The sequence below is a fragment of the Cyclopterus lumpus genome, chromosome 22 (genome assembly GCF_009769545.1).
Source record: "Cyclopterus lumpus isolate fCycLum1 chromosome 22, fCycLum1.pri, whole genome shotgun sequence".
Classification (NCBI taxonomy): domain Eukaryota; kingdom Metazoa; phylum Chordata; class Actinopteri; order Perciformes; family Cyclopteridae; genus Cyclopterus; species Cyclopterus lumpus.
Genome location: NC_046987.1, coordinates 21,278,596 through 21,306,381, shown reverse-complemented (window position 1 = coordinate 21,306,381; position 27,786 = coordinate 21,278,596). Strand labels below are relative to the sequence as shown.

Here is a 27,786-nt window from a genome sequence, read left to right as displayed (position 1 = left end):
GACTTAAGTCTTGACTTGTCAGTCTTGACTTAAGTCTTGACTTGGGACTTGCAGTCTTGACTTGGGACTTGCCAGTGTTGACTTAAGTCTTGACTTACCAGGCTTGACTTAAGTCTTGACTTGGGACTTGCCAGTGTTGACTTAAGTCTTGACTTGGGACTTGCAGTCTTGACTAGGGACTTGCCAGTGTTGACTTAAGTATTGACTTGGGACTTGCAGTCTTGACTTGGGACTTGGGACTCGCCAGTCTTGACTTGGGACTTGCCAGTGTTGACTTAAGTCTTGACTTGGGACTTGCAGTCTTGACTTGGGACTTGCCAGTCTTGACTTAAGTCTTGGCTTGGGACTTGCCAGTCTTGACTTAAGTCTTGGGACTTGCTGTCTTGACTTCGGACTTGGGACTTGCCAGTGTTGACTTAAGTCTTGACTTGGGACTTGCAGTCTTGACTTGGGACTTGGGACTTGCCAGTCTTGACTTGGGACTTGCCAGAGTTGACTTAAGTCTTGACTTGGGACTTGCAGTCTTGACTTGGGACTTGGGACTCGCCAGTCTTGACTTGGGACTTGCCAGTCTTGACTTAAGTCTTGACTTGGGACTTGCAGTCTTGACTTGGGACTTGCCAGTCTTGACTTAAGTCTTGGCTTGGGACTTGCCAGTCTTGACTTAAGTCTTGGGACTTGCTGTCTTGACTTGGGACTTGGGACTTGCCAGTGTTGACTTAAGTCTTGACTTGGGACTTGCAGTCTTGACTTGGGACTTGCCAGTCTTGACTTAGGACTTGCAGTCTTGACTTGGGACTTGGGACTCGCCAGTCTTGACTTGGGACTTGCCAGTCTTGACTTAAGTCTTGACTTGGGACTTGCAGTCTTGACTTGGGACTTGCCAGTCTTGACTTAAGTCTTGGCTTGGGACTTGCCAGTCTTGACTTAAGTCTTGGGACTTGCTGTCTTGACTTGGGACTTGGGACTTGCCAGTGTTGACTTAAGTCTTGACTTGGGACTTGCAGTCTTGACTTGGGACTTGGGACTTGCCAGTGTTGACTTAAGTCTTGACTTGGGACTTGCAGTCTTGACTTGGGACTTGCCAGTCTTGACTTAAGTCTTGACTTGGAACTTGCAGTCTTGACTTGGGACTTGCCAGTGTTGACTTAAGTCTTGACTTGGGACTTGCAGTCTTGACTTGGGACTCGCCAGTCTTGACTTGGGACTTGCCAGTGTTGACTTAAGTCTTGACTTGGGACTTGTCAGTCTTGACTTACGTCTTGACTTAGGACTTGCAGTCTTGACTTGGGACTTGCCAGTCTTGACTTAAGTCTTGGCTTGGGACTTGCCAGTCTTGACTTAAGTCTTGGGACTTGCTGTCTTGACTTGGGACTTGGGACTTGCCAGTGTTTACTTAAGTCTTGACTTGGGACTTGCAGTCTTGACTTGGGACTTGGGACTTGCCAGTGTTGACTTAAGTCTTGACTTGGGACTTGCAGTCTTGACTTGGGACTTGCCAGTCTTGACTTAAGTCTTGACTTGGGACTTGCAGTCTTGACTTGGGACTTGCCAGTGTTGACTTAAGTCTTGACTTGGGACTTGTCAGTCTTTACTTAAGTCTTGACTTGGGACTTGCCAGTCTTGACTTAAGTCTTGACTTGGGACTTGTCAGTCTTGACTTAAGTCTTGACTTGGGAGTTGTCAGTCTTGACTTAAGTCTTGACTTGGGACTTGCAGTCTTGACTTGGGACTTGCCAGTCTTGACTTAAGTCTTGACTTGGGACTTACCAGTGTTGACTTGGGACTTGTCAATCTTGACTTAAGTCTTGACTTGGGACTTGCAGTCTTGACTTGGGACTTACCAGTGTTGACTTAAGTCTTGACTTGGGACTTGCCAGTCTTGACTTGGGACTTGCCAGTCTTGACTTGGGACTTGTCAGTCTTGACTTAAGTCTTGACTTGGGACTTGCCAGTCTTGACTTGGGACTTGCCAGTCTTGACTTGGGACTTGTCAGTCTTGACTTAAGTCTTGACTTGGGACTTGTCAGTCTTGACTTAAGTCTTGACTTGGGACTTGCCAGTCTTGACTTGGGACTTGCCAGTCTTGACTTGGGACTTGTCAGTCTTGACTTAAGTCTTGACTTGGGACTTGCCAGTGTTGACTTAAGTCTTGACTTGGGACTTGCAGTCTTGACTTGGGACTTGCCAGTCTTGACTTAAGTCTTGACTTGGGACTTGCCAGTCTTGACTTGGGACTTGCAGTCTTGACTTGGGACTTGCAGTCTTGACTTGGGACTTGCCAGTGTTGACTTAAGTCTTGACTTGGGACTTGCAGTCTTGACTTGGGACTTGCCAGTCTTGACTTAAGTCTTGACTTGGGACTTGCCAGTCTTGACTTGGGACTTGTCAGTCTTGACTTAAGTCTTGACTTGGGACTTGCAGTCTTGACTTGGGACTTGCAGTCTTGACTTGGGACTTGCCAGTCTTGACTTAAGTCTTGACTTGGGACTTGCCAGTGTTGACTTAAGTCTTGACTTGGGACTTGCAGTCTTGACTTGGGACTTGCCAGTCTTGACTTAAGTCTTGACTTGGGACTTGCAGTCTTGACTTGGGACTTGCCAGTGTTGACTTAAGTTTTGACTTGGGACTTGCAGTCTTGACTTGGGACTTGCCAGTCTTGACTTGGGACTTGTCAGTCTTGACTTAAGTCTTGACTTGGGACTTGCAGTCTTGACTTGGGACTTGCAGTCTTGACTTGGGACTTGCCAGTCTTGACTTAAGTCTTGACTTGGGACTTGCCAGTGTTGACTTAAGTCTTGACTTGGGACTTGCAGTCTTGACTTGGGACTTGCCAGTCTTGACTTAAGTCTTGACTTGGGACTTGCAGTCTTGACTTGGGACTTGCCAGTGTTGACTTAAGTTTTGACTTGGGACTTGCAGTCTTGACTTGGGACTTGCCAGTGTTGACTTAAGTCTTGACTTGGGACTTGCCAGTGTTGACTTAAGTCTTGCAGTCTTGACTTGGGACAGATTTCTGTTTTTTGGGAAATGCGTGAACGTTAGCACATGTTTTATAACATAACGCCTCATTTGCAGATGCAATAACTGGCGTTCACCCTTCAACTGTAACAACATTTCCCAAAAAAAAACATTTGCAGACAACAATTACCCTAAACGTTTAAAAAAGACTGGACACGAAGACTGGACACTACCCTGTTAATTAAATTCAAATAAGTGAGTGAATTACTAAGAAATAAAAGTGTGTATAAGGAAGACTGCAGAATTGAAGACACCAAATTAAATGCACCAAGCGAATGACACAAAACCACAAATAAACGACGCGGCATATTACTTTAAAAAAACAACAACATAATTATTAAGAGCTCCTACACAGAGTATAGCAGACCAAAGCAATAATACAGATAAACAACAAGTTGCCTTGGCAATAATAAATGATCTGCCTCATTTGCATAACAAACCACAAAATAACTGTCTTAAAGTAAGTAATCAACAAGGGAAGTTTCGTGGCGAAATCTTTTTAGTTATTTCTATTTTTTGGACCCGATTCTCTTCACTACCTGCAAATGAATTAAATATATATTTTTGGGGGAAATACTTCCAAAATACTGCAGTTACAACACAGATCTGAGACTCCTCCAGCGACTCCTCTTGATGCCCTCAACTACAGACGCCGGCTATTGATTCTGACTCAGCATCAGTCCTCAGACCCCGGTGACCATCACTGAGCAGCTCCTAGCAACAGACCCCCCCCCCCCCCTCCCCCACCCCCACACACACACTCATTTCCTGCATCACCACACATCATAGCGATCATGTCATTAAGTCAGCTGATGACTCCGCAGCAGCAGAAGTGTGAGTCAGCCGAAAAACAAAATGGATCCGATGAAAGGACTCTCTCTCTCTCTCTCTCTCTCTTAAAGTCAACGGGACGGACGAGTGGATCTTGACCTTGGAGGGACACACACGCACACACACACACACACGCATACGTGCACACACACACACACACAGTGAACACGACCCTCTGTTTCCTGGAGGCCTGGATGGAGAGAGAGGCAGCTGTTCCAGATGTGGCTCAGAGGCTCCGACGTGGAACCAGTCGGTCGCTTCCACGTCGTCGGCTTCGGTCGGCGTCTGCACGCGTTGTGGAATCGACCATGTGACACGTGCACGAATGTCACGTATGAAACGCTGTGGGGAGCAAAACACGATGTAATCTCTGACTAGAGTCGGGTTTGTTATTTTTGTTTGTTGTGCTAGAAATGTTTATTTAAACGTATATATTTAATTTTAAGTGATATTTAAGTACCTTTTAATCAAAACAACCATTTGATTTCCTTTATATATAATATTATTAATATTTCATTGCTGTAATGAAATGATAAAATTACTATTTCATATTTTTGATGATGAACGAGACCCCATATTCTCCTAAATTTAACTCACTCGTTTTGTTGCCTAAACATACGAGTTGTTACCTGTGAGTTTTATTTTGAAAAGCCTGCATGTAACGAGCTGCCTGCTGTTATTAAAGTCACTTCAAGTCTGAACTTCTGCTCCTGATCGGCCAGCAGACGCACCCCCCGACATCCTGCCTTGCTCAGAGGAGCCTGGTCAGCAGAGGTTTGAGAGAGCCAATCAGAGGGCCCGACCTTTGAGGCTCTGAGAGAACCCAAAAGGATCCGGATGCACGCTGAGAAAAAAAAAAAAAAGGATTTTTAACAAACCAGAAAAGGTGCGAAACATGAAACGCTGACCGAAAGTGAAATATATGCAGATTCCATATGGAGGTGCTGATGGTGCAGCGCCTGCAGCGGGACGGGTCGCCTGTGGCTGCTGCTGCGCTGCATGGGCTCTGTAGCTCCTCAAACAACACACACACACACACACGCGCACACACACACACACACACACACACACACACACTCTCTCTCTCGTCTTGGTTTCCTCCAAAGAGTTGTCTAAATGATCAATCGAATGTGAGTGTCCAGGTGTGTCCCTCCTCTCTCCCAGTGTGAGGCTCCAGTGTAGTCCGGATCCTCTATGTGACCTCAGAGTAGTCTTGGTCCTCCTATAGGCCTCAGTGTAGTCTTGGTCCTCTATAGACCTCAGTGGAGTCCTGGTCCTCTATAGACCTCCATAAGTAAACAGACCACCAGAGAGAAGGTGGTCTGGTTCTGTAGAGTTCTTCTTAAAGCTCCTCATCGGGGCCACTGGGTCGGATCCTGGTGAAACCAGATGACACCATGCAGGTCATTCAGAGGTCCAACACAACCACAACGTTTTTGGACGGATTGACACAAAGATCCGTGAACTTTAGAGGCGCTTGTAGGTTTAAATTGCAGGCTAGCTGGTTCCCCTCGCTTCCAGTGTTTGTGCTAAGCTACGCTAACTGGCTGCTGGCCTTATGTTGCGTAACACTGGTACTGATCTCATTAATTGTCCACCGGGGTTTGAATACATTTCAATGAATTATTGATTATGGAAATTGTTGTAATTTCCTTTGAAAAAGAATAAATGATTGAATTGAAACCATTGTAACTGAATGAATGGCGCATATTGTACATTCTATTCTCACACAGCTGTCCCATTGCCCTCTGGTTTCTGTCCCACCGCTGCTGCTGCTCTACAAATTGGTCTCTGCTTCCTCTTCTCTGATGGATTCGTCCCGGTGGGATCGTTACATCATTGGTGCAGCATGGCGGCTTCAAAAAAAAGAAGAAAGAGGCCCCCTTACTGCCAGTGGACCCAAACACGTTTAATCATCGTTTTGCATTTTTTTTAGATTGCAAAAAAACATTTTCTGACCTTAGATTCCGGTGTAGCTTCCGGATATATTTAGAAAGGAACAATGCACCGACCGGAGAGGATACACAGAGCATCTCCATTAATAATGTTCTCGTTGCTGCAGATTTTGACTGTTTTAAGAGCAGCTTTTTTTTTTTCTTTTTTTCTCTGAGGGTTTTACAAGTATCATCAACGTTTTAAGGATCCTGCTTTACAAGCCTTCTGATTTCAGTTTATGGTTTAATTTTAGACGTCTGACCCATCCCCGCGGAGTCTGTTCACTCTTATCTGGGTGAGCGGAGTCTTTCTGAGCTCTGATGCTCATTAACACAGCATTGCACTCGGGGGAATCCACTGGAACCAGCAGGCAGCCCGTATTGATCCAAAAAAAACCCAGAACAACTGAAATATAAATGAAGGATTTTCACTGAGGACTCCTTTGTCCACCCACGGCTCCTCGTTATCTAACAGTGGCTGCAGTGGTTCTCTTCATTACTGTCAAGATGTGTGACTGCAATGTTGTTTTAACTTCTTTATTACTTTAAAACCTGATCAGAATGGATTAGTTTTCTGAAACCGTATGAGACTTCACAAAAGTAGGACTTTGTGGCGATAACAACAGACTAAACCTGCATTCCCTGTTGAGCACATTTGCTTTTTCTTACTGGAACATTATACATAATTGAACACGTTTTGTAATTGCGTCACAGAGAGCGAGAGAGGGATTTAATTTTAAATGCTTTGGCAATGTCTCTCATCTAACATTAATGCCAATAAAGAAGATTATTGAAATGTAGAAAAGAGACACGAAGACAGAAAGAGGCACATTTATATAAACAGGATGAGAGAGACGGTTATGCGAGAGAAAAATTAGTGTTACACATGTGATATGTGTTTTATTACAACATTTATACTGTTGAATGAATCCCCTGCATATAGGTCATGAATATTTAAGGTTTGTCAGATGACTTTAAAGTTACCACAAGGAACTTTGATTACATGTTGATTCTGTCGCCCCCTGTGGATTAAAGTGGTATTGTCTCTCAGAACCAGAGTCCCTTCAGAAAAGTTCTCATTTTACTGCAGCGGGGTCTGACAGCTTTAAAACAATCTCTTGATAAGTTGGTTGAAAAACCAACAAAAAGACCCAAAGACGCATAAAAACAAAGACATTTAAAAGCTATGCATTCCGGCTCAGCTCCCTCTTCCCCACGGCGGTCCGGTACAGCAACTCTATTCCACCCTCATTCGTGAACAAGGTATTTGAACTCTTTCATTTGGGGGAACAACTCACTCCAATCTATTGTCGCCGAGCAGAAAACCATAGGACCTCAGACCCGGAGGTGCCGACCGTCATCCTGATCGCTTCACACGGTCGGCTGAAGCCAACATGACCACATCATCCGCAAAGAGTCGAACTCTGCGGTTCCCCCGGCTGCACCTGGAGATCCCATCCAAGACGAACACAAACGTAATCGGTGACAAAACAAAAACAAGCTTGTCTTCTTGCCAAGAAAACACACAAAGCTCTCATAGAAGGCCCCAATATCCAATTTACCCCCCCGCAAAACTCCCAGTCACTTTCTCCAAATCTACAAAAGAGTAAACTGGAGGGGCAAATCCCATAATACCTCTCCCCTTGCAAGGGTAAAAAGATCCACTGTTCCACGTCCAGGACCAACCCCACTGTTCTTATGTATATTATATTATATACCTGATGAAGGTCAAACAGACCGAAACATTGCTGATTAATAAATACACCAGCAGTAAGTGAAACAGTGTTTATTCAAGTTGTTTTTCCCACCTCACATATTCAGGATTGCAGAGATCTTTTTTTCTTTCTCCCAATTTAATTCTGTATGCACCAATAAAGCACATTAATAAAACCCAAAATAAATAGCCTCAAGACACCAAATCATGAGCACGGGCAGTGAATACATAATAATAAATTGAATACCTATAACGCATAAACAATGCACCCAGAGTGGGGTAAGTAAGGGTTTATTTGTTGCCCTGAAACCAGTGGTATACGTTGGCTCTGTGTTGAACAGGAAGCACTTTGATGACATGAATTATGAGAACTTGTGGAGGGCATTGGTCATTTTCTGGGACATTTAATAGACTAAATGTGAATCACGATCGTTAGATACAGTAGTGGGAGGCAGGTTGGATGATGAGAGGTGGTTGTGCATCGTTGTACATAATGTTATGTAAGTTTTACATGAAATATACAAAAGTATTTGAGGGACTTGATGTGTTTTATGTATCTTATCTTCACATCTGTGTTGTATATTTAAAATGATCCTTTAGGGACAATAAAGTTCAATTTAAAGTTGCCTCCATGTGGAATTTTTTGGGGATTAATTTGCTATTTTGCACATCAATAAAAATAAGATAAGATAAGATAAATCTTTATTGATCTTCGGAGGGGAAATTAGGGTGTTGCAACAGCACAAAGACATAAAAGAAAAGTACCGGTACACAGAGAAAGGTATAAAACAAGACAAACTAATAATGATAAATGTATAAAATAAAAATGAGAACAAAATACAAATAGAAAGAGCAATCAGATGCAAGCAAGTTCACAGAAAGATAGGGAGAGAGAGAGAGAGAGAGAGAGAGAGAGTGAGAGAGGGGGAGTTACAGGAGGAGGGAGAGGAAGAGAGAGGGAGGGAGAGAGAAAGAAAGAGGGAAGGATAGAGAAAGAGATAGAGGTTGAATGGAAAGGTAGAGCGACGTAGACACAGAGCGAGGGGAGTGGAGGAGAGAGAGAGCGAGCGAGCAGGAGAGAGAGAGGGGGAGGGATAGAGAGGGATAGAGGCTGAATGGGAAGGTAGAGAGACGTAGACACAGAGTGAGGGGAGTGGAGGAGAGAGAGAGGAGAGAGAGAGAGAGAGAGAGAGGGGGTAGAGGCTAAATGGGAAGGTAGAGAGACATAGACATAGAGCGAGGGGAGTGGAGGAGAGAGAGGGATAGAGGCTGAATGGGAAGGTAGAGAGACTTAGACACAGAGTGAGGGGAGTAGAGGAGAGAGAGAGGAGAGAGAGAGAGACAGAGAGGGGGGTAGAGGCTAAATGGGAAGGTAGAGAGACATAGACATAGAGCGAGGGGAGTGGAGGAGAGAGAGAGAGAGAGAGAGAGAGAGGGATAGAGGCTGAATGTGAAGGTAGAGAGACATAGACACAGAGCGAGGGGAGTGGAGGAGAGAGAGAGGAGAGAGAGAGAGGGGGGGTAGAGGCTGAATGGGAAGGTAGAGAGACATAGACACAGAGCGAGGGGAGTGGAGGAGAGAGAGAGAGAGAGAGAGAGAGAGGGATAGAGGCTGAATGGGAAGGTAGAGAGACATAGACACAGAGCGAGGGGAGTGGAGGAGAGAGAGAGAGGAGGATAGAGGCTGAATGGGAAGGTAGAGAGACATAGACACAGAGCGAAGGGAGTTGAGGAGAGAGAGAGAGAGAGAGAGAGAGGGGGGGGGGTAGAGGCTAAATGGGAAGGTAGAGAGACATAGACACAGAGCGAGGGGAGTGGAGGAGAGAGAGAGAGAGAGAGAAGGATAGAGAGGGATAGGAGTTGAATGGGAAGGTAGAGCGACGTAGACACAGAGCGAGGGGAGTGGAGGAGAGAGAGAGGGGAGAGAGAGAGGGGGGGGGGTAGAGGCTGAATGGGAAGGTAGAGAGACATAGACACAGAGCGAGGGGAGTGGAGGAGAGAGAGAGGGGAGAGAGAGAGAGGGATAGAGGCTGAATGTGAAGGTAGAGAGACATAGACACAGAGCGAGGGGAGTGGAGGAGAGAGAGAGGGGAGAGAGAGAGAGAGAGAGAGGGATAGAGGCTGAATGTGAAGGTAGAGAGACATAGACACAGAGCGAGGGGAGTGGAGGAGAGAGAGAGGGGAGAGAGAGAGAGAGAGGGAGGGATAGAGGCTGAATGTGAAGGTAGAGAGACATAGACACAGAGCGAGGGGAGTGGAGGAGAGAGAGAGAGAGAGAGAGAGGGAGGGATAGAGGCTGAATGTGAAGGTAGAGAGACATAGACACAGAGCGAGGGGAGTGGAGGAGAGAGAGAGAGAGAGAGAGAGAGGGGGTAGAGGCTAAATGGGAAGGTAGAGAGACATAGACACAGAGCGAGGGGAGTGGAGGAGAGAGAGAGCGAGAGAAGGATAGAGAGGGATAGGAGTTGAATGGGAAGGTAGAGCGACGTAGACACAGAGCGAGGGGAGTGGAGGAGAGAGAGAGGGGAGAGAGAGAGAGAGAGAGAGGGAGGGATAGAGGCTGAATGTGAAGGTAGAGAGACATAGACACAGAGCGAGGGGAGTGGAGGAGAGAGAGAGCGAGTCGCCATTGCTGCCGAGAGGGGAGGGGAGCGGAGAGAAGCAGGTTTCGGCTTACAGTCGCATTCCGCTCTAAACAAAACACTAAAAACACACTAAAACACAGACTGACCGGCGGTCTGTTCGCAACCCGGGACCCCGAACAACAAACTTCGGATCCTCGCCGGACACCGACGAACACCTCCCTTTGGATTGTGGATTAAAAAAAAAAAAAAAAAGAAAAAATAAGGGAGTTTTTTTTGCCCCTGTTGTAATGTGGGAAATGCTTTCTCCTCTTCCCCTCCGTGGTATGTGGATCTGGGAGCGACCATGTTCGTAGGTGGGTAGGGGAATGTGTTTGGGACTTCCATTAGCTTTGGCTAGGACTCTTCTTTTCTTTTTATTCTTTCTTTCCTGCGGCCGAACCCTGGCCCATAACATCCCCCCTCCAGCTGCTGGGTGATAATGCAAAAAAAAAAAAAATGTGTGCTGTATTTTATAATTTAAAACCACCGGTGTGTGATTTTTATTTAGCGTTAGCTAGCTAGCTACTATCCTTCTGTTTTGGCATGCTAACACAGCTCCAATGTGAGCTCTTCTTCTTCTTCTTCTTCTTCTTCTTCTTTTTCTTCTACTTCTTCTCTCTCTCCGGGAGTATCGGGGCCGAACCCGGGTTTCATGCCCTGCTCCCCGGGGAGGAGGGGTAATAACCACCGTATCAAATGCCGTGGTTTCGAGTGTTAGCCACGGTGCGTTGACGCATTAACGTCTGTTGTTTTATTTTTAATTTAAACCTCAACTAACTAACCGGAACAATAATCTTTTTTTTTTTTTTTTTAACGTGGTTTCCACCCTTTTTTTTTTTTTTAATTCGGCTTCATTTTCATTCGGGGAAATTACTTTGAAAATACGTCAGAAATTAACATTTTCACGTCACGCCGTGCTCGCTGTCGGTCTTGTCATTTTTAAGTGTTTTTAAATGATTTAAAATTAAAACAATTTTTTAAAGCTTATTGGAAGAAAAAAAAAAGGAGTTCGTTTAGAAAGTTGCAGGGGGGGGGGGGTTGCCAGTTTATTTTTTTATTTTTTTATTTTTTTTAAAAATGCTTCGAGGATGGATCCAGGGGCTTATTTGAGTTTTCCGACGTCACCCAGGTGCTTTTGAACGTCTCACCCGCGACGAGCAGTCGGAACCACACTTTATTTATTAGTGTGTCGGTTCGTGCAGCGTTGGGTTCAGGGGGTTCGTCCCGCTGCAGCTCTGCATGCCATTTGCATCGACTCGGACTTGCTGCAGTTCCTGGTGCCCTTTACCCAAACTCCCCTTAAAGGGGTAGTCCACCTTTTAAAAAAAATCTATCTCTCTTTTTTTGCTCCTCGAGCACTTTTGCACTCCTCCTTTTAAGTGTGCGCCACATATAAAGAAAACATGCCACTTTCCTCAAGCACATAGATTGTTAAAGGCATTGAGTGTAAGCGAGGTGCGTTACATGTGCAAGGGATTTGGCTTGGTGTGTTGTGCAACAGCATGACATCATTTAAAACAAACGAATAAGAGTGTGTTATGAAAGTGTCATGTGTGTGTTAGTAGAGAAAATATGTGCAAAGGGTGTGTAAACAGTAAGACATTGTGCAGGGGGATGGACGTGTCTAAGAAACTGTATCTGTGGCAGGAGGTCCTGGTCCTGGACCGGGATCAGCTGGTCGTAGCGTCTAGAGGTTCTCAGGGAATTCTTCTGTGTTTCAGGGGAATTCAGGGGGTTTCTCCTCAAGGTGTGTGTGTGTGTGTGTGGAGCAAAGCTGTTAACAATACTCAGGTGGATTATTCCTTTTCAGCTGTCACGCTGGGAATTTCCAGAAGGTAGCACACGTTGCTCGTAAATGTTATTCTACACGCATAAACCTGGTTGTCGTCGTCGTCGTCGTCGTTGTTGTTGTTGTTGTTGTTGTTAGAGAATGTTGAGCATTTCATCTTCTTGTGGTCTTGACAAGCAGCTCGTAGCTTTAGTCCACATCTTGCTTGGAGAGCAGGACAAACGTGTGTAATACGGTCCTCCGTCCTGAGTGACTGCAGGTATGATCGAGTTCAGTCGGCCTGTAAACAGATCATCATCGATACCTCAGGAATGGGAAGTCTGATGAGTGAGACTCCGCTTCAGGTCTGGACCTGAATCAGGAAAGGGGTGGGGGTGGTGGTGGGGGGGGGGGGGGTGACGGAAGCTCTCCATGTCAGGTGCCTGGTGCTTTTTTTTTTTCCCCCACATAGTTTTCGCATTAAAGTCGTGGATGCAATCGAAGCTTTCTGATACTTCGTCGTATCGCATCTCTAGTTTCTCTCGGACGAGGAGGTCGCCGACGTTTTCCAGCGACATTACGCAACCGAGCTCAATCTTCGCTTGATGGGAGGCAGTTTTAGATTTTTCACGCTTTTAATGTTTGGATGAATTTCTTCCTGTGGGAGCCGAGTCGTCTCTCCACACGAGATCAGAACTGGTTCTGGGGGGGGGAGAAAACTAAATGAGGCGCCGCCGACTCAGTCGACGGGACTCCCCTCGTCTCTGTTGGGAGTCCTGCGTTGTGATTTGATGCTGAAGAAATAAATTAAAAAAACCAGCCGGGTGCTGCTTTTAAATGGTCCGCCGTCCCCGGCAGTGCGTTCTGCTGTGTTTCAGGCTTAAGCGCATTTAGTCATCTCTAAAACCAGCTTGCCAAGTGATACCTTAATCCCCCCTGCAGCCTCTCGGTGAATAGACTAATCATGATGCACACGGCTACTTTCAGCCATTACTGCGGCGCCAATGTAGTTCATAAGGCTAATAATAAGGCTCCCATCCAGGTCTTATCCAGCCAGGGTTCCTCTCTTTATGCACGTTAACATTTAATTCAAAAGTCTTCTATCGACCTGCCGTGTTGACAGCAGAGCGATGGACTCGATCATCGGCTGACAGAAATGCAGAACAGATGTTTGGGTTCGGGGTGATTTGATCTGACTAAACACGGGTTGTTTGGGTGAGGAATGTCGGTCTGTAACAATCAGTCGGTCAGTCGATCAACGCCACGTTAATAGGCTTCGGTTGTTGTAATTGAAGGCCTTCGTCTGTTGCTGATAAGCGGTTTCTGACGTTTCCTAGCCGCAGCGTCGCCAGTGAGTTTCACATCGGAGATTATAATATTTAGGATTGTTTTGGAAGCAATTATTAAGACATCGCTCCGGTAATGGAAATACCTTGCTCGCGGGCATCGGGGGCCACCTCTCAAGTGTACGTGCACATGCGCAGTGCTTCAGGTGAACTTCTTCCTGCTTTCGTCAGGTGTGTCCCAGGTAAGCTGCACAGGAGCTATTGTAGGGGCTCGCGGTTGGAGTTGTAAACCGGACGGACCTGCTGGTCGCTGTGTTTTCTGACTTTGTCGTGGGGCGTGTTCGAGGCACGCGGAGCTCCCAGATTACAGACGAGCTGACGTAACATTTAGGGCACAATTCCTGCAGGTAATTTCCCTTTTTGTTCGCCCTCACCTGTGTCATCTCACAGATGGGGAATTGGGTTGTGTGATCTCTCTTTTTTTTATAGATAATTGAGCTCAGTGAGTAAAATGTAGACATCTGCATTCATTTCCCAACATGTTGCTTGTGTCTCAAGGTGGCTGCAGATCTGCAGACTCACAAAAATCTTTTTATTTCCTTGCACTAAACCCCCCCTCCACACACACACACACACACACACACACACACACTGGTGACATCATCACCGTGGCCTCCATAAACAGTCGAGGGGAAACCTCCTCGCTCGAGTCGTGTCAGCGGACCTGAATTCCTTCCCTGGTGCAGTTTCTCAGGCTCAGCATGCCGCCACGCTGCAGCCGGCGTTTTCCAGCTCATGCAGGCACATTTACTGGCTGATTGCCATCGTTCTGTTAAAAATCAACAACAACAATGACTGCAGTTATCAGTTATCAGCCTCCAGTGAGGTTGTGGAAGGGTTCAGGCTCATTTAACTGCGGCAATCTTGGATGATAATGATTGAGAGGTTGCACGGTCCATCAGATACCAGAGTTTTAGTTTCCACAATCTGGTATTGCTGAATATTGGTGTTGTGAAACACTTTATTTCACCTCTTTGTTAATGTTGAATAGATCATGATCGAGCAGCACAGTGATTTGATTCCACAGATAATAAAAACTGCCAATTAGGATTAATAACCACCGACAGAATGTCAAGGCAAAATATATTAGGAGAGCGGCGGGCCCAGTAATCAGGATTATACGTTTAGCCCTAATCATGCAGCCGTAGGTTGTGACGATGACGGATCTGTGAACTGATTTATTTTCTCTGTTTCATTCTCACAGCGAAGCAAATAATTTCTAGGTCAGTGGCTGTCAAAGGGCCGGAGTCGCATGCCATTTTTATCCTGCCTCGGCACAAATTGGTTGAAAGCACTTCTTCTTTTTCTCTGCCAGGGGAAAAGTGACATTGCGTAGCGGCCCGCGATTGAATTACTCTCCTTTTCTCTTATATACGTTTTAATGGTACACTTTAGATTGTTGTCTTCATTTTGATATTGCACTTTAAAAAAAACAAAAAAAAGAAGAAATATTTCCTTTTACAAAAAAAAAAAAAAAAATGCAGCTTGCTTCAACATAACATTTTTTTTAAAATTACACACCTGTTATGGAAGTGTTTTAAGACCAGTGTATTTTGTTCTCATACATGAAAGGCAAATCAAAAAAGCTTTCGTTAAGCTATTACTATTTAGGAGGGATTATTCTCTCCTGCACAAGTGTGATAATGCGTGCTGTTGTGTAATAATTTCCTGATAACTCAGCGTAATGCCTGATTAACATGTCTGATTTGTTGTTTTAAATTCACACATGTACATGCGTGTCCCGGGGGGGGGGGATAGGCCGCGAGAAAAAAAGCCAATTATATTATTTGCGATAAGGAGACTGAAGTGCTCCGAGGAGGAATCGGTGCCAATATGTTTTTTTGTTTGTGTTGCCTTTTATCTCCTTCCTAATTGTAAATGTCTATGTCTTGCAGGCAGGTGATGAAAGGAGAAGCCGGCTGTTCTATCCCAGCTTAAAGAAGTCCCAGGATAGAAGCTGAGGGAGAGGCCCCGTTGAGTTGGAGAGGGATTCGTAAACCACAAAAGGGAAACACGGGATGAATGTGCCTTTGTATCACTGACGAGCAGAACTGGAATGATATCTTGAGCCTTTTTACTGGACGTGACCAAGTTAGCGATGAGCGGGGGGATATAATGGCCAAGAACAAGGATGCGCGCCCCCCGTCATTCGCCGTCAGCGTGGTTGGCCTCTCGGGGACGGAGAAAGAGAAGGGAAATTGCGGCGTCGGCAAGTCCTGCCTATGCAACCGATATATTCGCCCCAATGCGGACGGCTACTACACGGAGCACACCTCGGTGCTGAGCACCATAGACTTTGGGGGACGTGTGGTCAACAATGACCACTTCCTGTATTGGGGGGACGTGTCCCATCGAGGGGACGACGGGTTGGACTGTAAAATACAAATTATCGAACAGACGGAGTTCATCGATGACCAGACGTTTCTTCCGCATCGGAGTACGAACCTGCAGCCGTACACCAAACGGGCCGCGGCAACCAAGCTCCAGTCGGCAGAGAAGCTCATGTACATCTGCACGGACCAGCTGGGCCTGGAGCAGGACTTTGAACAGAAGCAGATGCCCGACGGGAAGCTGAACATCGACGGCTTTTTGCTCTGTATCGACGTCAGCAAGGGATGCAATCGGAAGTTCGACGACCAAATGAAGTTCGTCAACAGCCTCTACTCCCAAATTGTCAAGTCAAAGAAGCCCATCGTCGTCGCTGCCACAAAATGTGACGAGTGCGTGGACCAGCACCTGAGGGATCTGCAGGCCTTCGTCGCCAGCAAGAAGAACCTGCTGCTAATCGAGACGTCGGCGCGCTCCAACGTCAACGCAGAGGTCTGCTTCAACGCCCTCATCCAGCAGCTGGATAAAACCAGGGGAAAGCCAAAAACTGTGTCCTACCTGGAGGCGTACAAAGTGCAACGGCAGCTCGTCGCCTCAGTAACGGATAGATTCGAGAAATTGATACTGCACACCGTGAGGGATTACCACACCACGTGGAAAACGGTGCAAAATAATATGAAGGGCAAACCCGACTACGACGAGTTCATCACCTTGGAGGGCTCCAGGAAAGCCCGCAACATGTTCACAAAGCACATTGCACAACTAAAGCAGGAGCACATCAAGAGGCGGAAGGAGGAGTACCTGACGACACTACCCAAAACCCTCAACAACCTCCTCAACAACCTGGACGAGGTCGAACACCTCTCTTGGCCCGAGGCGCAGAGTGTGATCCGGAACCGGCCTGATTTCCAGTACTGGTTTGTGGTTCTGGAGCAGACGCCGTGGGACGAGACGGACCACATCGCCATGAGCGACCGCCGGATACCCTTCGACCTCCTCGACACACTCGACGGCGAGAGAATTTACCACAACCACGTCCAGCACTTGCTGTCTGAGAAGAGAAGGGGGGAGATGAAGGAGCGGTTCAAGAAGACGCTGGAGAGGGTTCACTTTATCAGTGCGGGGCAGCCTTGGGAGGAAGTCATGTGCTTTGTCATGGAGGACGAGGCCTACAAGTACATCACAGAATCAGATAGGAGGGATGTTTACTGTAGACACCAGCAGGAAATAGTTGAAAGGGCCAAAGAGGATTTTCAGGAAATGCTTTTTGAGCATGCCGAGCTATTCTACGACTTGGATCTGAATGCCACCCCCAGCTGTGACAAGATGAGCGAAATTCACTGTGTGCTGAATGAGGAGCCCAGATACAGAGCTCTGCAGAAACTTGCCCCAGATAGAGAGTCGCTCCTCCTCAAACACATTGGGTTTGTTTACCATCCCACAAAGGAGACGTGTCTGAGTGGGCAGAACTGTGTGGATCTGAAAGTAGAGCAGGTTTTAGCAAACAGGCTGGTGCAGCTCGACCACGGGCGCTCTAATCTCTACTATAACAGTGCCAACATCGATAAGATCAACCTCTGCCTCCTGGGAAGGGAGGGTCTCTCACAGGAACTAGCCAATGAGATCAGAGCTCAGTCCACAGACGACGAGTACACCCTGGACGGTAAAATTTACGAACTGGAGCTTCTTCCCGTGGATGTCAATTCCACACTGCTCTTCAGCCACACGTGGGTCACCACCTTCAAGCCACATGGCTGTTTTTGCGTTTTCAACTCCATAGAGTCCCTTAACTGCATTGGAGATTGCATAGGCAGGATCAGAGCGGAGATAGCACAGAGTAGGAGAGACCGGTTTGCTCAGCCGCTACCTTTCATTCTCATCCTGGCGAATCAGAGGGACAGTGTTTGCAAAAACATACCCATCCTGAGGCACCAGGGCCAACAGCTGGCAAACAAGTTGCAGTGCACCTTTGTCGACATCCCCTCCGGGGCCTTTCCACGTAAGTTCACAGAATTTCAAATTAAACAGGGTCTCCGCGCAGTGCTGGAGGGGCTAAAGCATAACTTTGACGTCTTGGCCCCGCTGCCCTCTATCAAAGACATGTCAGAGACGGACCTCCGGATAGTCATGTGCGCCATGTGCTGGGATCCTTTCAGCGTCGACCTCATCCTCTCGCCTTTCCTGGACTCGCATTGCTGTAGCGCGGGTCAGCCGGGCCAGAGCAACACACTGATACTGGACAAGATCATCGGGGACAGCAGGAGGAGGATCCAGGTCACCATCCTCTCCTACCACACTGCCATCGGTGTCCGCAAGGACGAACTGGTGCACGGCTACATTTTAGTCTACTCTGCCAAACGCAAGGCTTCTATGGCGACCCTGCGGGCGTTCTTGGCCGAAGTCCAGGATGTGATCCCCGTCCAGATGGTGGCCATTACGGACAGCCAGGCAGACTTCTTTGAGAATGATGCCATCAAGGAGCTGATGACGGAGGGGGAGCACATTGCCACAGAGATTGCAGCCAAGTTTACGGCGCTCTACTCGCTGTCGCAGTATCATCGGCAGACGGAGGTTTTTACGCCCTTTTTCAACGAAGTGCTGGAGAAAAAGCCAAACATCGAGAGCTCCTTCCTATTTGACAGCTCGTCACGCGAGTGCACCACTGGTGCCAGTGAAGACGTCTTCCCCACCTCGCCCCATAGCCACTCCCCGGCCTACAACACCTACTACCTAGAATCTGATGACGACAACGAGGCCCCACCGCCGTACAGTCCGATCGGCGATGACGTTCAGCTTCTCCCCACACCCAGCGAGCGGGCCAAGTACCGCATCGACCTCGAGGGCAATGAGTACCCGGTCCACAGCACGCCTGTGGGAGAACATGAACGCAACCACAAAGTGCCTCCACCTGTCCGGCCCAAACCACTGCTCCCCAAACCCAATGTCAAAAAGCTAGACCCCAACCTGCTCAAAACCATCGAGGCTGGCATGCGAAGCAACCGCAGGACGCCGCGCGGCCCAATGACGCACGGCGAGGACGTGGAGGCGTCGGACAACTATGCAGACCCCGTGGACACCTTGCTCCGGTCCAGGGGCTTCCACAACGACGACATCTACGCCGTGCCCGACGACGCCCACAGTCGCCTGGTCAAAATAAGAAACTCCTTCGGCGGGTTGCACGGCCTCCACGGAGAGGAAGAGAACGGATTCGACCGAAGGTATCAGGCCGGACGGCGGCCGTCGAAATACAAACACCGTTCTAAAATCCTGTTCAGCAAGACAAAGGCCTACCAAAGACGGTTCCAGTCGGACAGCGATGGGGAGGAGTCGGGCCCCGCCATGCAAAAGAAGAAAAAGGGAAGAGCCCACCGGGGCAGCGAGGAGGACCCGCTGCTCTCCCCCGCCGACCCCTGGAAGGGCGGGATCGATAACCCGGCCATCACCTCGGACCCCGAGCAGGAGGACAAGAAGATGAAGAAGAAGAAGCCCAAGACGCCAAAGGAACCCAAGAAGGTGAGTCTTGTCCGTCATGAATGAGTTTTAATATCGGGTCAAATTTTTATCAACTGCTTTGGAGCAAACGGGGTAGTTTAAAAGAGTTTTATAGAGCAACAAAGGACAGAAAGAGACGTTACAGCCTCCAGGACACTGAGCCGAAGCCGAGTTACCGAAAGAAAGCTTCGGTGCATTGAATATGAGAGAATGAAAGAGTGAATGAGAGCAGAAAACATTGTGTATAGTAGCGTGCGGGTTTGTGATGGGAGCAGATTTCTGTTTTTAATAGGCCCGGGACTCGTAGTGAGAATAAACTACCTTGGTAATTGATTGATCTGACCCACTGCTGAAATGGTTTATGAGCCTCCCCCACCTCTCAGGCACGCCAATAAACAGCTTGATGAAAAGACACACTGTTCGAGACAGTCGGGCTCTGTGTGTATAATCTGAGATAAGACGCCTGCATATCCTTTACAGCTCTCTGAAGGCTCGTCTAAGGCTGCCGAGCACAGATACACACACACACACACACACATATATATATATATATATATATATATATATATATATATATATATATATATATATATGTGTGTGTAAGCAAGAGCATTTAATACAGCCACTGTTATCTCAGACAAATACCATATGTGGCAATTATGCCAGCACTCTACATGCAAATTAAGAAAAATCAAACGGCTTTTGAACAATGCAGTTAAAAGCAAACATTAGCTTGACAGAGCATGTACACACACACACATACACACACCAGTCCTTTCACGTGTATATGCACGAGAGATCCGTACAGGAAATCTAAAATGGCAATACGAGGCCTCTGTTTCTAAAGTCAGTGCTCAAAATGGACTTTTAATATTTTCCCCCCTATTTTTTTTAACTTAAATTCAGCCCTGCATGATTTTAAACCGCTGCAAAACTCAGGCAGCAACATTGTAATTCAAAAAATGTTTGTCGTCACATGAAAGACACTGCGCACCACAACAGTGTGTTGCGGTTGCAGCGTCGAGCGCAACGACCACGGCGACGTGCACGATGCACGCGTCGGGTTAACGCCGTGCAAATCCGTCATAGAAACGCTCGCCGGCGTAACATTGAAAAAATCGCCTTTTGATAATCAGAGAAGGGGGAGAGAGCGAAAAGGATGACCCACAAGGTACAAAATGGAAGGTGTTTAGTCGCCGTCCCGAACCGCTGTCGGCATGACAACGCTTTGATGAGCAGAGGAGCGTGGGTAATCAAAGCCACCTCGTTACTCGTCCTGGCTTCAGTCCTAAATAACGGTTTTGTCTCGTTGTTTTTTTTCCTTCTCTTCTCATCTTCCTCCACACGAACCTCCCTCTGGTATCTCCCTCTCTAACTTTCTGTCTGATCTATTCCCCACTTGTCCCCCATCCTCATCCTCTTCCTCTTCTCTATCTTCTCCCTCTCTCCCTTTCTGCTCTCCCCTGTGTCTTTCTCCTCAATTCCTTCTTCTTTCATTCCTCTCCCCATCTCTTCACGCTCTTCCCCTTTTTCTCATGATCCCATATTGTCGTCCCTACCTTCTCTTGTCTCTCCTCCGTCATCCCATTTGGATTGTTTCCTCTAATTCTTTCCCTCAACTTCCTGTTCTCAATTTTTTTGAACTTCCTCATTCACATTTCCTCATTTTCCCCTCCCTACTCCCCTACTTCCTCATTGCTTTTCTCCTCCTATCCCCCCTCATCTCATCCCTCTTTTTACTCTCTCTCCCCCCTCCCCTTTCCACTTCATAGCCAAAATCCTCCAAGTCCCCCAAGCCTCTGTACCCCCCCACCAGGAGAACCTGGGAGAGCAACTACTTTGGCGTCCCCCTGCAGAACCTGGTGACCCCGGACCGACCCATCCCACTCTTCATCGACAAATGCGTCGACTACATCGAGCGCACAGGTGAGTCATTTTGTTTTCATTGTTTTCTTCCTCGGGTCTTATGTCCCACTCCTCTTCCTCCTCTTCTTCTTCTCTTGTTTTTTATGTTTTCCTTTTATCTTCTGCCTGAGTGCTCAGGTGCTACCTGGCTCTCTCTGGTATTTTGTAGCTCTTGCAAGGCACAGCTGGTTTGTTCTTACATACATCTTACAAAGCTTTGTGGTTATTTCCTCTCATGTCTTTCCAAACGAGTAATTATGCGCAGGGGGGGGGGGCTTATCTAAGGTGCATGAATCTACATTATTAGAGTATTCACTTCGGATCTCACCCACCAAACGTGTTCCGTCTGGTCCGTCAACCGGCCGGCCCAGACGGGTCCATTTCAAGTCAAGGAGCTTTATTATTGGCTCTCCACGTGTTGCCAAAGCACCGCTGGAAAGGTTACAAAACAAGATGGCGAAAGATTACCGCGATCACAATAAAAGAAACAACTGATCAAGGACCGCCGGTGGAGAGATTTACTCGAGTGGGTGCCGTCAATTAATCGACACGAGAAAATTGTCGGAAACAATTAAAGACGCTGAAGTATCTTCTTTTTGTTGTGGCTTGAAGTTGATGTTTTGCAGATAGCAGGTAAAAGAAAACGCCACGTTTAGCTGGTTTTGGCTTCTTAAATGTGAGGATCTTTGTTTTACATCATTGTGAAGTAACTATTTGGGGGATTTGAACTATTAATTGGACAAAACCAGCTTTGAATATGTTGCTTTGGGGCTCTGGTTTTGCTTGCACGTGATATTGAGTGTGGAATGTTTCGTAATCTACTCGATGGTCGTTCCCGACTGTGGTTCAGATGCCCTTGAGCAAGGCTCATCATCCCCATCGGCTCCCTTGAAACTGCAGTCAGTGTTTGTATCAGAAGAGCCGGCTGATGCAGAGCAGTGCATGCTGGGTATGCGTTGGCCTCCTTGCCTGCTCCCCTCATAGAAAACCCCAGCTGCATTTTGAATCAGGCATTTTTTCAAGGCCTACCAAAATGTTTAAATTCAACTGGGAAAAGGTTAAAGTTCGACACTCAAAATCCTCCAAAATGTGCTACGATTTTATTTAGTTTGATGAATGAGGACCAATCGAATTCAGTGCATGAGCAGGAATGTAAGCAGCAGTTTCATTTAAATATAAAAAGTGCAATAACAAAATAAATGTGATTTATTATTTGTGTTAATTTGTTAACGTTCTGCAGGGACGCGACTGCAGTGAGATTCAAACCCCCGACCTGGACACTTTTTAAGTTACGCTCCCCCAAACTCTTACTTTCCTCACTGAAATTAATATTTTAAGCACCTTTTTAATATTGCATGCGTTTGTTGCATAATGCATTTACACTTGGTCCAGTCGTCTTTTTTCCATGTTCAGTGCAGAAAGACCTCCAAGTAACTTTATTTTTTTAATGTTTCTTTATTTGTATAAGCCCCCCCCCCCTCCAGCACTCGACATAAAACATTCCTTTAAACACACGTCTCGTCACGTACGCCCTTCATCTCTGCCTACATGAGCCCCCCTCCCCCCTTCCCTCCGATTGGTGGCTGCCAACCAAATTTAGGATTAATCCCAAGCGTTGTATGTATGTATGTGTGTGTGTGTGTGTGTAGTTGTGTTTGTGCGGACGCCTGCCAGCTGACTGGTGTATTGGAGCTTCTAAGTCCAGCCCCCCCCCCCCCTCTGCATTTTTCTGGCGTATAGTTTTCTCACCAGACATGAGGGGAACATCTTCTGTTAAAAAAAATAAATAAATCTGTTTTTAAGGTGCTCCACATGCAGACAATTTAACTTGAAAACACCTCCGGGTTGAAGGCGGGGTTTATAAGGCCGTTAATCTGCCTGCAGTACATATTTGAGTTTATAGCTCAGAGGGTGGGGTCGGCTCCGTCTGCAGAGAGATCCGCCCCGCCTAACGTCTCGCTAGACCAGAGAGAGGCTGAACCTCCGCCAAGCTCCAGAGCCTGACCTCTGACCTCCTGAGCGCGGTGGGGAGGAGAGGGGCGCGCCATTAAAACCTCGAGCCTGATATCGTGTCATCGCCGGCTCTTCTTCTCTCCGTCTGACACAACAGACACTTAATTGGAGTCAAACCGCTCCCCTCCCCTCCACGCTGCACAAGCTAGAGCTTCTTTCTTTGGAAAGAAAAACAATTATTTGTTTTATGGAAGCTGGAGCCAACTATTTGACTTTTAGAGAAGGTTTGTTTACTTTATGAAGAATTAGCCTTCTGTAGAAAAACGTCATCTTTCTCAAAGTGTAGTATTATACATGTATACCAGGAACACTCGTATTGATGGGATCAGCTTGTCCATTGGTACCAAATTAACTGCAGTTTTTGACGTCGGATAATTATTTCTTGGATTTTAATTCGCAAATATATTCACATCTGAGAAAAGCTCAGGCAGCTGAAGTTGTGTTGTTCTGTTTGTTAAACATAATCGTTGCGGTCGGTTTGGTTTCACCGGCCGAGAGGCGACGATGACTGTTTGTGGTGTCGGTGGCTTCACACCAGCGAGTGTGTGTGTGTGTGTGTGTGTGTGTGTGTGAGGACAAACTGTGACTCTGTGTGAGTGTGTGGCTGCAAATGTGTCTGGAAGCATGTGTGTGTGTGTGTGTGTGTGTGCTGGTTAGCTCCTTCCAACCTGCTGGATTTAAAGCCCGTCTCAGGTCTCATTAAGCGCTCCGTGCGCGGCTTTTAAAGGAGTGGAAGTGAACTCCTTGAGATAAAAAAAATAAATAAAAAATGTCGGCGTTAAATAAGGATGATGTTTGTTCTGCTTCTCGTACGCTATCATCTTCTTTTCTTTTTTTTTAAAGTGCGCTCCAGTCACCGTGTTTCTTACTGGCGGTGCTCCTCCTGAAGGGCCGGGGGGAAAAAAAAAATAACTTTCAAGCTCTGTGGATTTTAAAGAATAACTAAAAGCCTTCAAGGTCCCTGAAAAAGAAGAGGTGGCCTTGAAAAAAAAACACCCGTATTAAATGAAAAGCGAGCAGCCAGATTTGTCAACATGCCTCAGCTTTGTGTCTGAGCGATATATATATATATATATATATATATATATATATATTTATATATATATATATATATATTTTTTTTAAAATATATATATTTATATATATATTTATTTATATATTTATATATATATATAGTATTTCTCTGTAGATTACAGCTCTTACCACAGTAAATGCACTCCGCGGTGATGATGATTGGCTCAATGCCGTATAATACCTTCATTCATCCAGATTTCGGTGCTCTATAAATATGCTTTATTGTTGCTTTCTATATGACAAATATATTTTAAAGACGTTTTGAAACTAATTGGAACACAGAAGGGGGTCAATGAGGCTGAAATATCGAGCTGGAGAACTTGCTCCGGATGAAGGTTGAGCGTCTTCCTCCATTGTTGTTGATGCACGTCGGATGCCACGCTTTGTCCCGCCCCTCCTCCCTTGTGATTGGACGGCTGGGTGAAGAGTCGACGGCGTTTATTTTTATTTGCGGTTATTGCGACAGAATCTCGTATCTGAGTCTTCTTCTTTTTTTTATCCATCGAATTCGTGGATCTGGAGGTTAGATGTTTGAGACAACCAAGAAAGATGGATATGGGATTATAAAACTGACTTTTGCTGACATAAAATAAGAACAAATATATATATATATATATAAACCTGCATAAACAATAGCCAGAATAGCAACAAGATGAAGATGAATATGGTTAAAAAGAAAGTAAAGTGCTAATTGTGAGCGATGTCCAACTGATCCTTTTTTCACCATGTCCGTCCAGTTGTAAACATAAACACCAAATATATATCCAAACTAAATCCTGCCTTGGTTTCCATGGCGTGCACATTTATCTTCTTGCATTTTATTTGAGAAACCTGAAACTCGTGCCGGAGCAAATGAGTCCCGCCCCCCCCCCCCCCCCCCTCCCCCTCCCCCCCCCTGTTTTCCGTTTCGTCCGAAGAGGGAATTGGTTGGCGGGTCTCTCGGGCGTTCCTGAACGTGCCTCGGCCTCGGATGGATCTCTCCTCTCTTTGTAGCGCGGCGACGGGTCCCGACCTTTTACATTTCTGCAGAAAGCAGCAGCGAGAGAGGGGGAGGAGAAGGAGGAGGAGGAGGAGGAGGAGGATCAGGCTTTTACCCAACTCTGCAAGGTCAGGAGCACAAATCTCTTGCTTTATATTTTCAGCATTAATCTCTCGCTGTTATGGGGGGGCGGGCATCTGATATGAAGGAGGCGACGGGGGTTCAGAGCCTCAGAGAGAGAAGTGCGAAAGCTCGAGTGAAAAAGAGAGAGATGGGGAAAGAATAGTAAGAGTCGAGAAGGTATTTCTAGAAAGGTTTCTCGCCCACGCCGCTCGGATATTCAGACGCTGGTTGTAGCTTCTGATAAACGGACGCTTTATCGTAGGGGAGGTTCAGGCTGCCCCCCCCCCCCCCCCCCCCCCCCGGCATTCACAGCAACGCCGTATATCATGAACGAGGTAGTATAAAGACCGCGGGGGGAGGGGGGGGGGGTCTACATGAAGTCCACTTCCTGTTTGAGACACGGCGACGTCCTCCTTGGAAACTTCTTTGGCCTTAAAAGGACGAAGCATAAAGACCTTTTTTGAATAGTCCCTTCTAGAAAAAACTAATGAATAATTATCTCCCGAGTGCCGGTGCTCTGTCTTCACATTTTAATATGCCGAAAAAAATAAAATATGATCCAAATAAAAACAAGCGTCTGCGTGTGTGTCTCCTCGGGTTGGAAAACGACGGTAAAACGCTTCATAAAATAGGTGAAAAGCTGGAAAAATGCAAAGCGGCGTGGGCGAAGACTCTCTTGTTTTCTTCCTCTTTTGTTCCCCCCCCCCCCCCCCCCCCCCCCCCAAAAAAAACTGCTGACATCTTTTGTATTTTTAAAATGGCTAAAGCACCCCGTGTGTGTGTGTGTGTGTGTGCGTGTGTGTGCTCCTTCCAACCTGCTGGATTTAAAGCCCGTCTCAGATTTTTTAATAGTGACGTGACTCGAGTTTTAATCTCGTATTTGTGAGGGGGGGGGGCGATTTTAGTCTTTTATTTTCTTTCTTTTAGTCTAACTTTACGTACCAAAAACATCCCGATGTCTTGAGAATAAAAACCTCCTCTCACATGGCGGGCAGACGGGCGAGGCCACGCGGCGCCCCGCCGCCCGACTCCATTAGAGAAGTTTTATTAAATGTTTCCTGCTCCCCAGAGACATTGGGATGGTATTTGGCACAAAGAGAGAGAGAGAGAGAGAGCGAGCACTGATTAAATGGCTTTTTGATGTTGATGCATTTGGAAGTCCCATTGGTTGTTATCTTCCCCAGCACTTAGTATAATGTGAGGAGGAGAGGAGCTTTTCAAAAGAACTTCCATCGGCTATTTGACTGAATAAAACAAGCCCTTAACTAAGTCTGCTTCTGGCACTTTTATGTCCTTTTTTTATTTATTATTTAAAATTATTTTTTTTACTTCCCCAGTAAATATTTCTGAATAACAGAACGAAGGGTCCAGATGAAGGGTTTTACTTTTACTTTCTATGTTTCTGCCGTTACATTCCAAAGAAGACGGATTGAGATGTATTTATTAATAAAAAGTTCAATCAATTTCATATCTGTTTGCCCCGTTTTGACTTTTGGTAAATAAATCACGGCTTCATAGTTTTCAATGAGGAGCTCAGAATTTAATTTTTATTTATTTATTTATTTTTTACAGCAAAGGGGTTATTTTGGGGTGAGATTTTAATGACTAAAAATGTTTCTGATGATAAATCTCAATTTCAAGCTTAGTTTCGGCTGCTTTTTCTTCTGTATGAAGCCCGTCTTCACACATGATGTGTTCAAAGACCGCCGGAAAGATAAGAATCTGACGGCATTGCCGTTTCTTTACAGCTTCTGGCGGATAAACGGTGTAGTTTTGTAGCGATTGCTCGAAAATGACGGGGTTTTGGGGTTCAGAGGGTTAAAAACTATTTGTTTTTATAATAAGAAAATGTTTATTTTACAGAGAATATTCTTCATTATATATTTAAATAAACAACTTATTTTAGTTTTAATGGCCAGTACTCTCATTACTTTCCTCCTGAATATCTTAATTCCACGTGCTCGGTTATAATGGTGCCAGTGGCTGTCGATGTGGTGTGGCCAAAAAAACACAAAAAAGGCAGCGGAACCCCAGAGGACCCCAGAGGAACCCCAGAGGGACCCCAGAGGAACCCCAGAGGAATCATGAGGAACCCCAGAGGAACCATGATGAACCCCAGCAAAACCCCAGAGGACCCATGAAGAACCCCAGAGGGACCCCAGAGGAATCATGAGGAACCCCAGAGGAATCCCAGAGGACCCATGATGAACCCCAGCAAAACCCCAGAGGACCTACGAGGAACCCCAGAGGGACCCCAGAGGAACCCCAGAGGAATCATGAGGAACCCCAGAGGGACCCCAGAGGAATCCCAGAGGACCCATGATGAACCCCAGCAAAACCCCAGAGGACCTACGAGGAACCCCAGAGGAATCCCAGAGGACCTATGAGGAACCCCAGAGGAACCCCAGAGGAATCCCAGAGGAATCATGAGGAACCCCAGAGGAATCCCAGAGGACCCATGATGAACCCCAGCAAAACCCCAGAGGACCTACGAGGAACCCCAGAGGACCCATGAAGAACCCCAGAGGGACCCCAGAGGAATCATGAGGAACCCCAGAGGAACCCCAACGAAATCTCAGAGGACCCCAGAGGAACCTCATAGGGACACCAGAGGGATTCCAGAGGACCCACAAG

At 46.5% G+C, this 27,786-nt stretch overlaps 1 protein-coding gene across 1 annotated transcript in view; it reads left to right on the top strand.

The window, feature by feature from the left end:
- Nucleotides 1-10,073: 10,073 nt before the first annotated feature.
- arhgap5 (Rho GTPase activating protein 5) overlaps nucleotides 10,074-27,786 on the top strand; it is a 38,412-nt gene continuing 20,699 nt past the window's right edge. Inside the window, exons 1-3 of the mRNA XM_034562776.1 lie at nucleotides 10,074-10,438; nucleotides 15,134-19,079; nucleotides 20,831-20,984. Coding sequence (XP_034418667.1) covers nucleotides 15,261-19,079; nucleotides 20,831-20,984 — 3,973 coding nt within the window. The 5' untranslated portion in view covers nucleotides 10,074-10,438; nucleotides 15,134-15,260. The remainder of the gene's footprint in view (nucleotides 10,439-15,133; nucleotides 19,080-20,830; nucleotides 20,985-27,786) is intronic.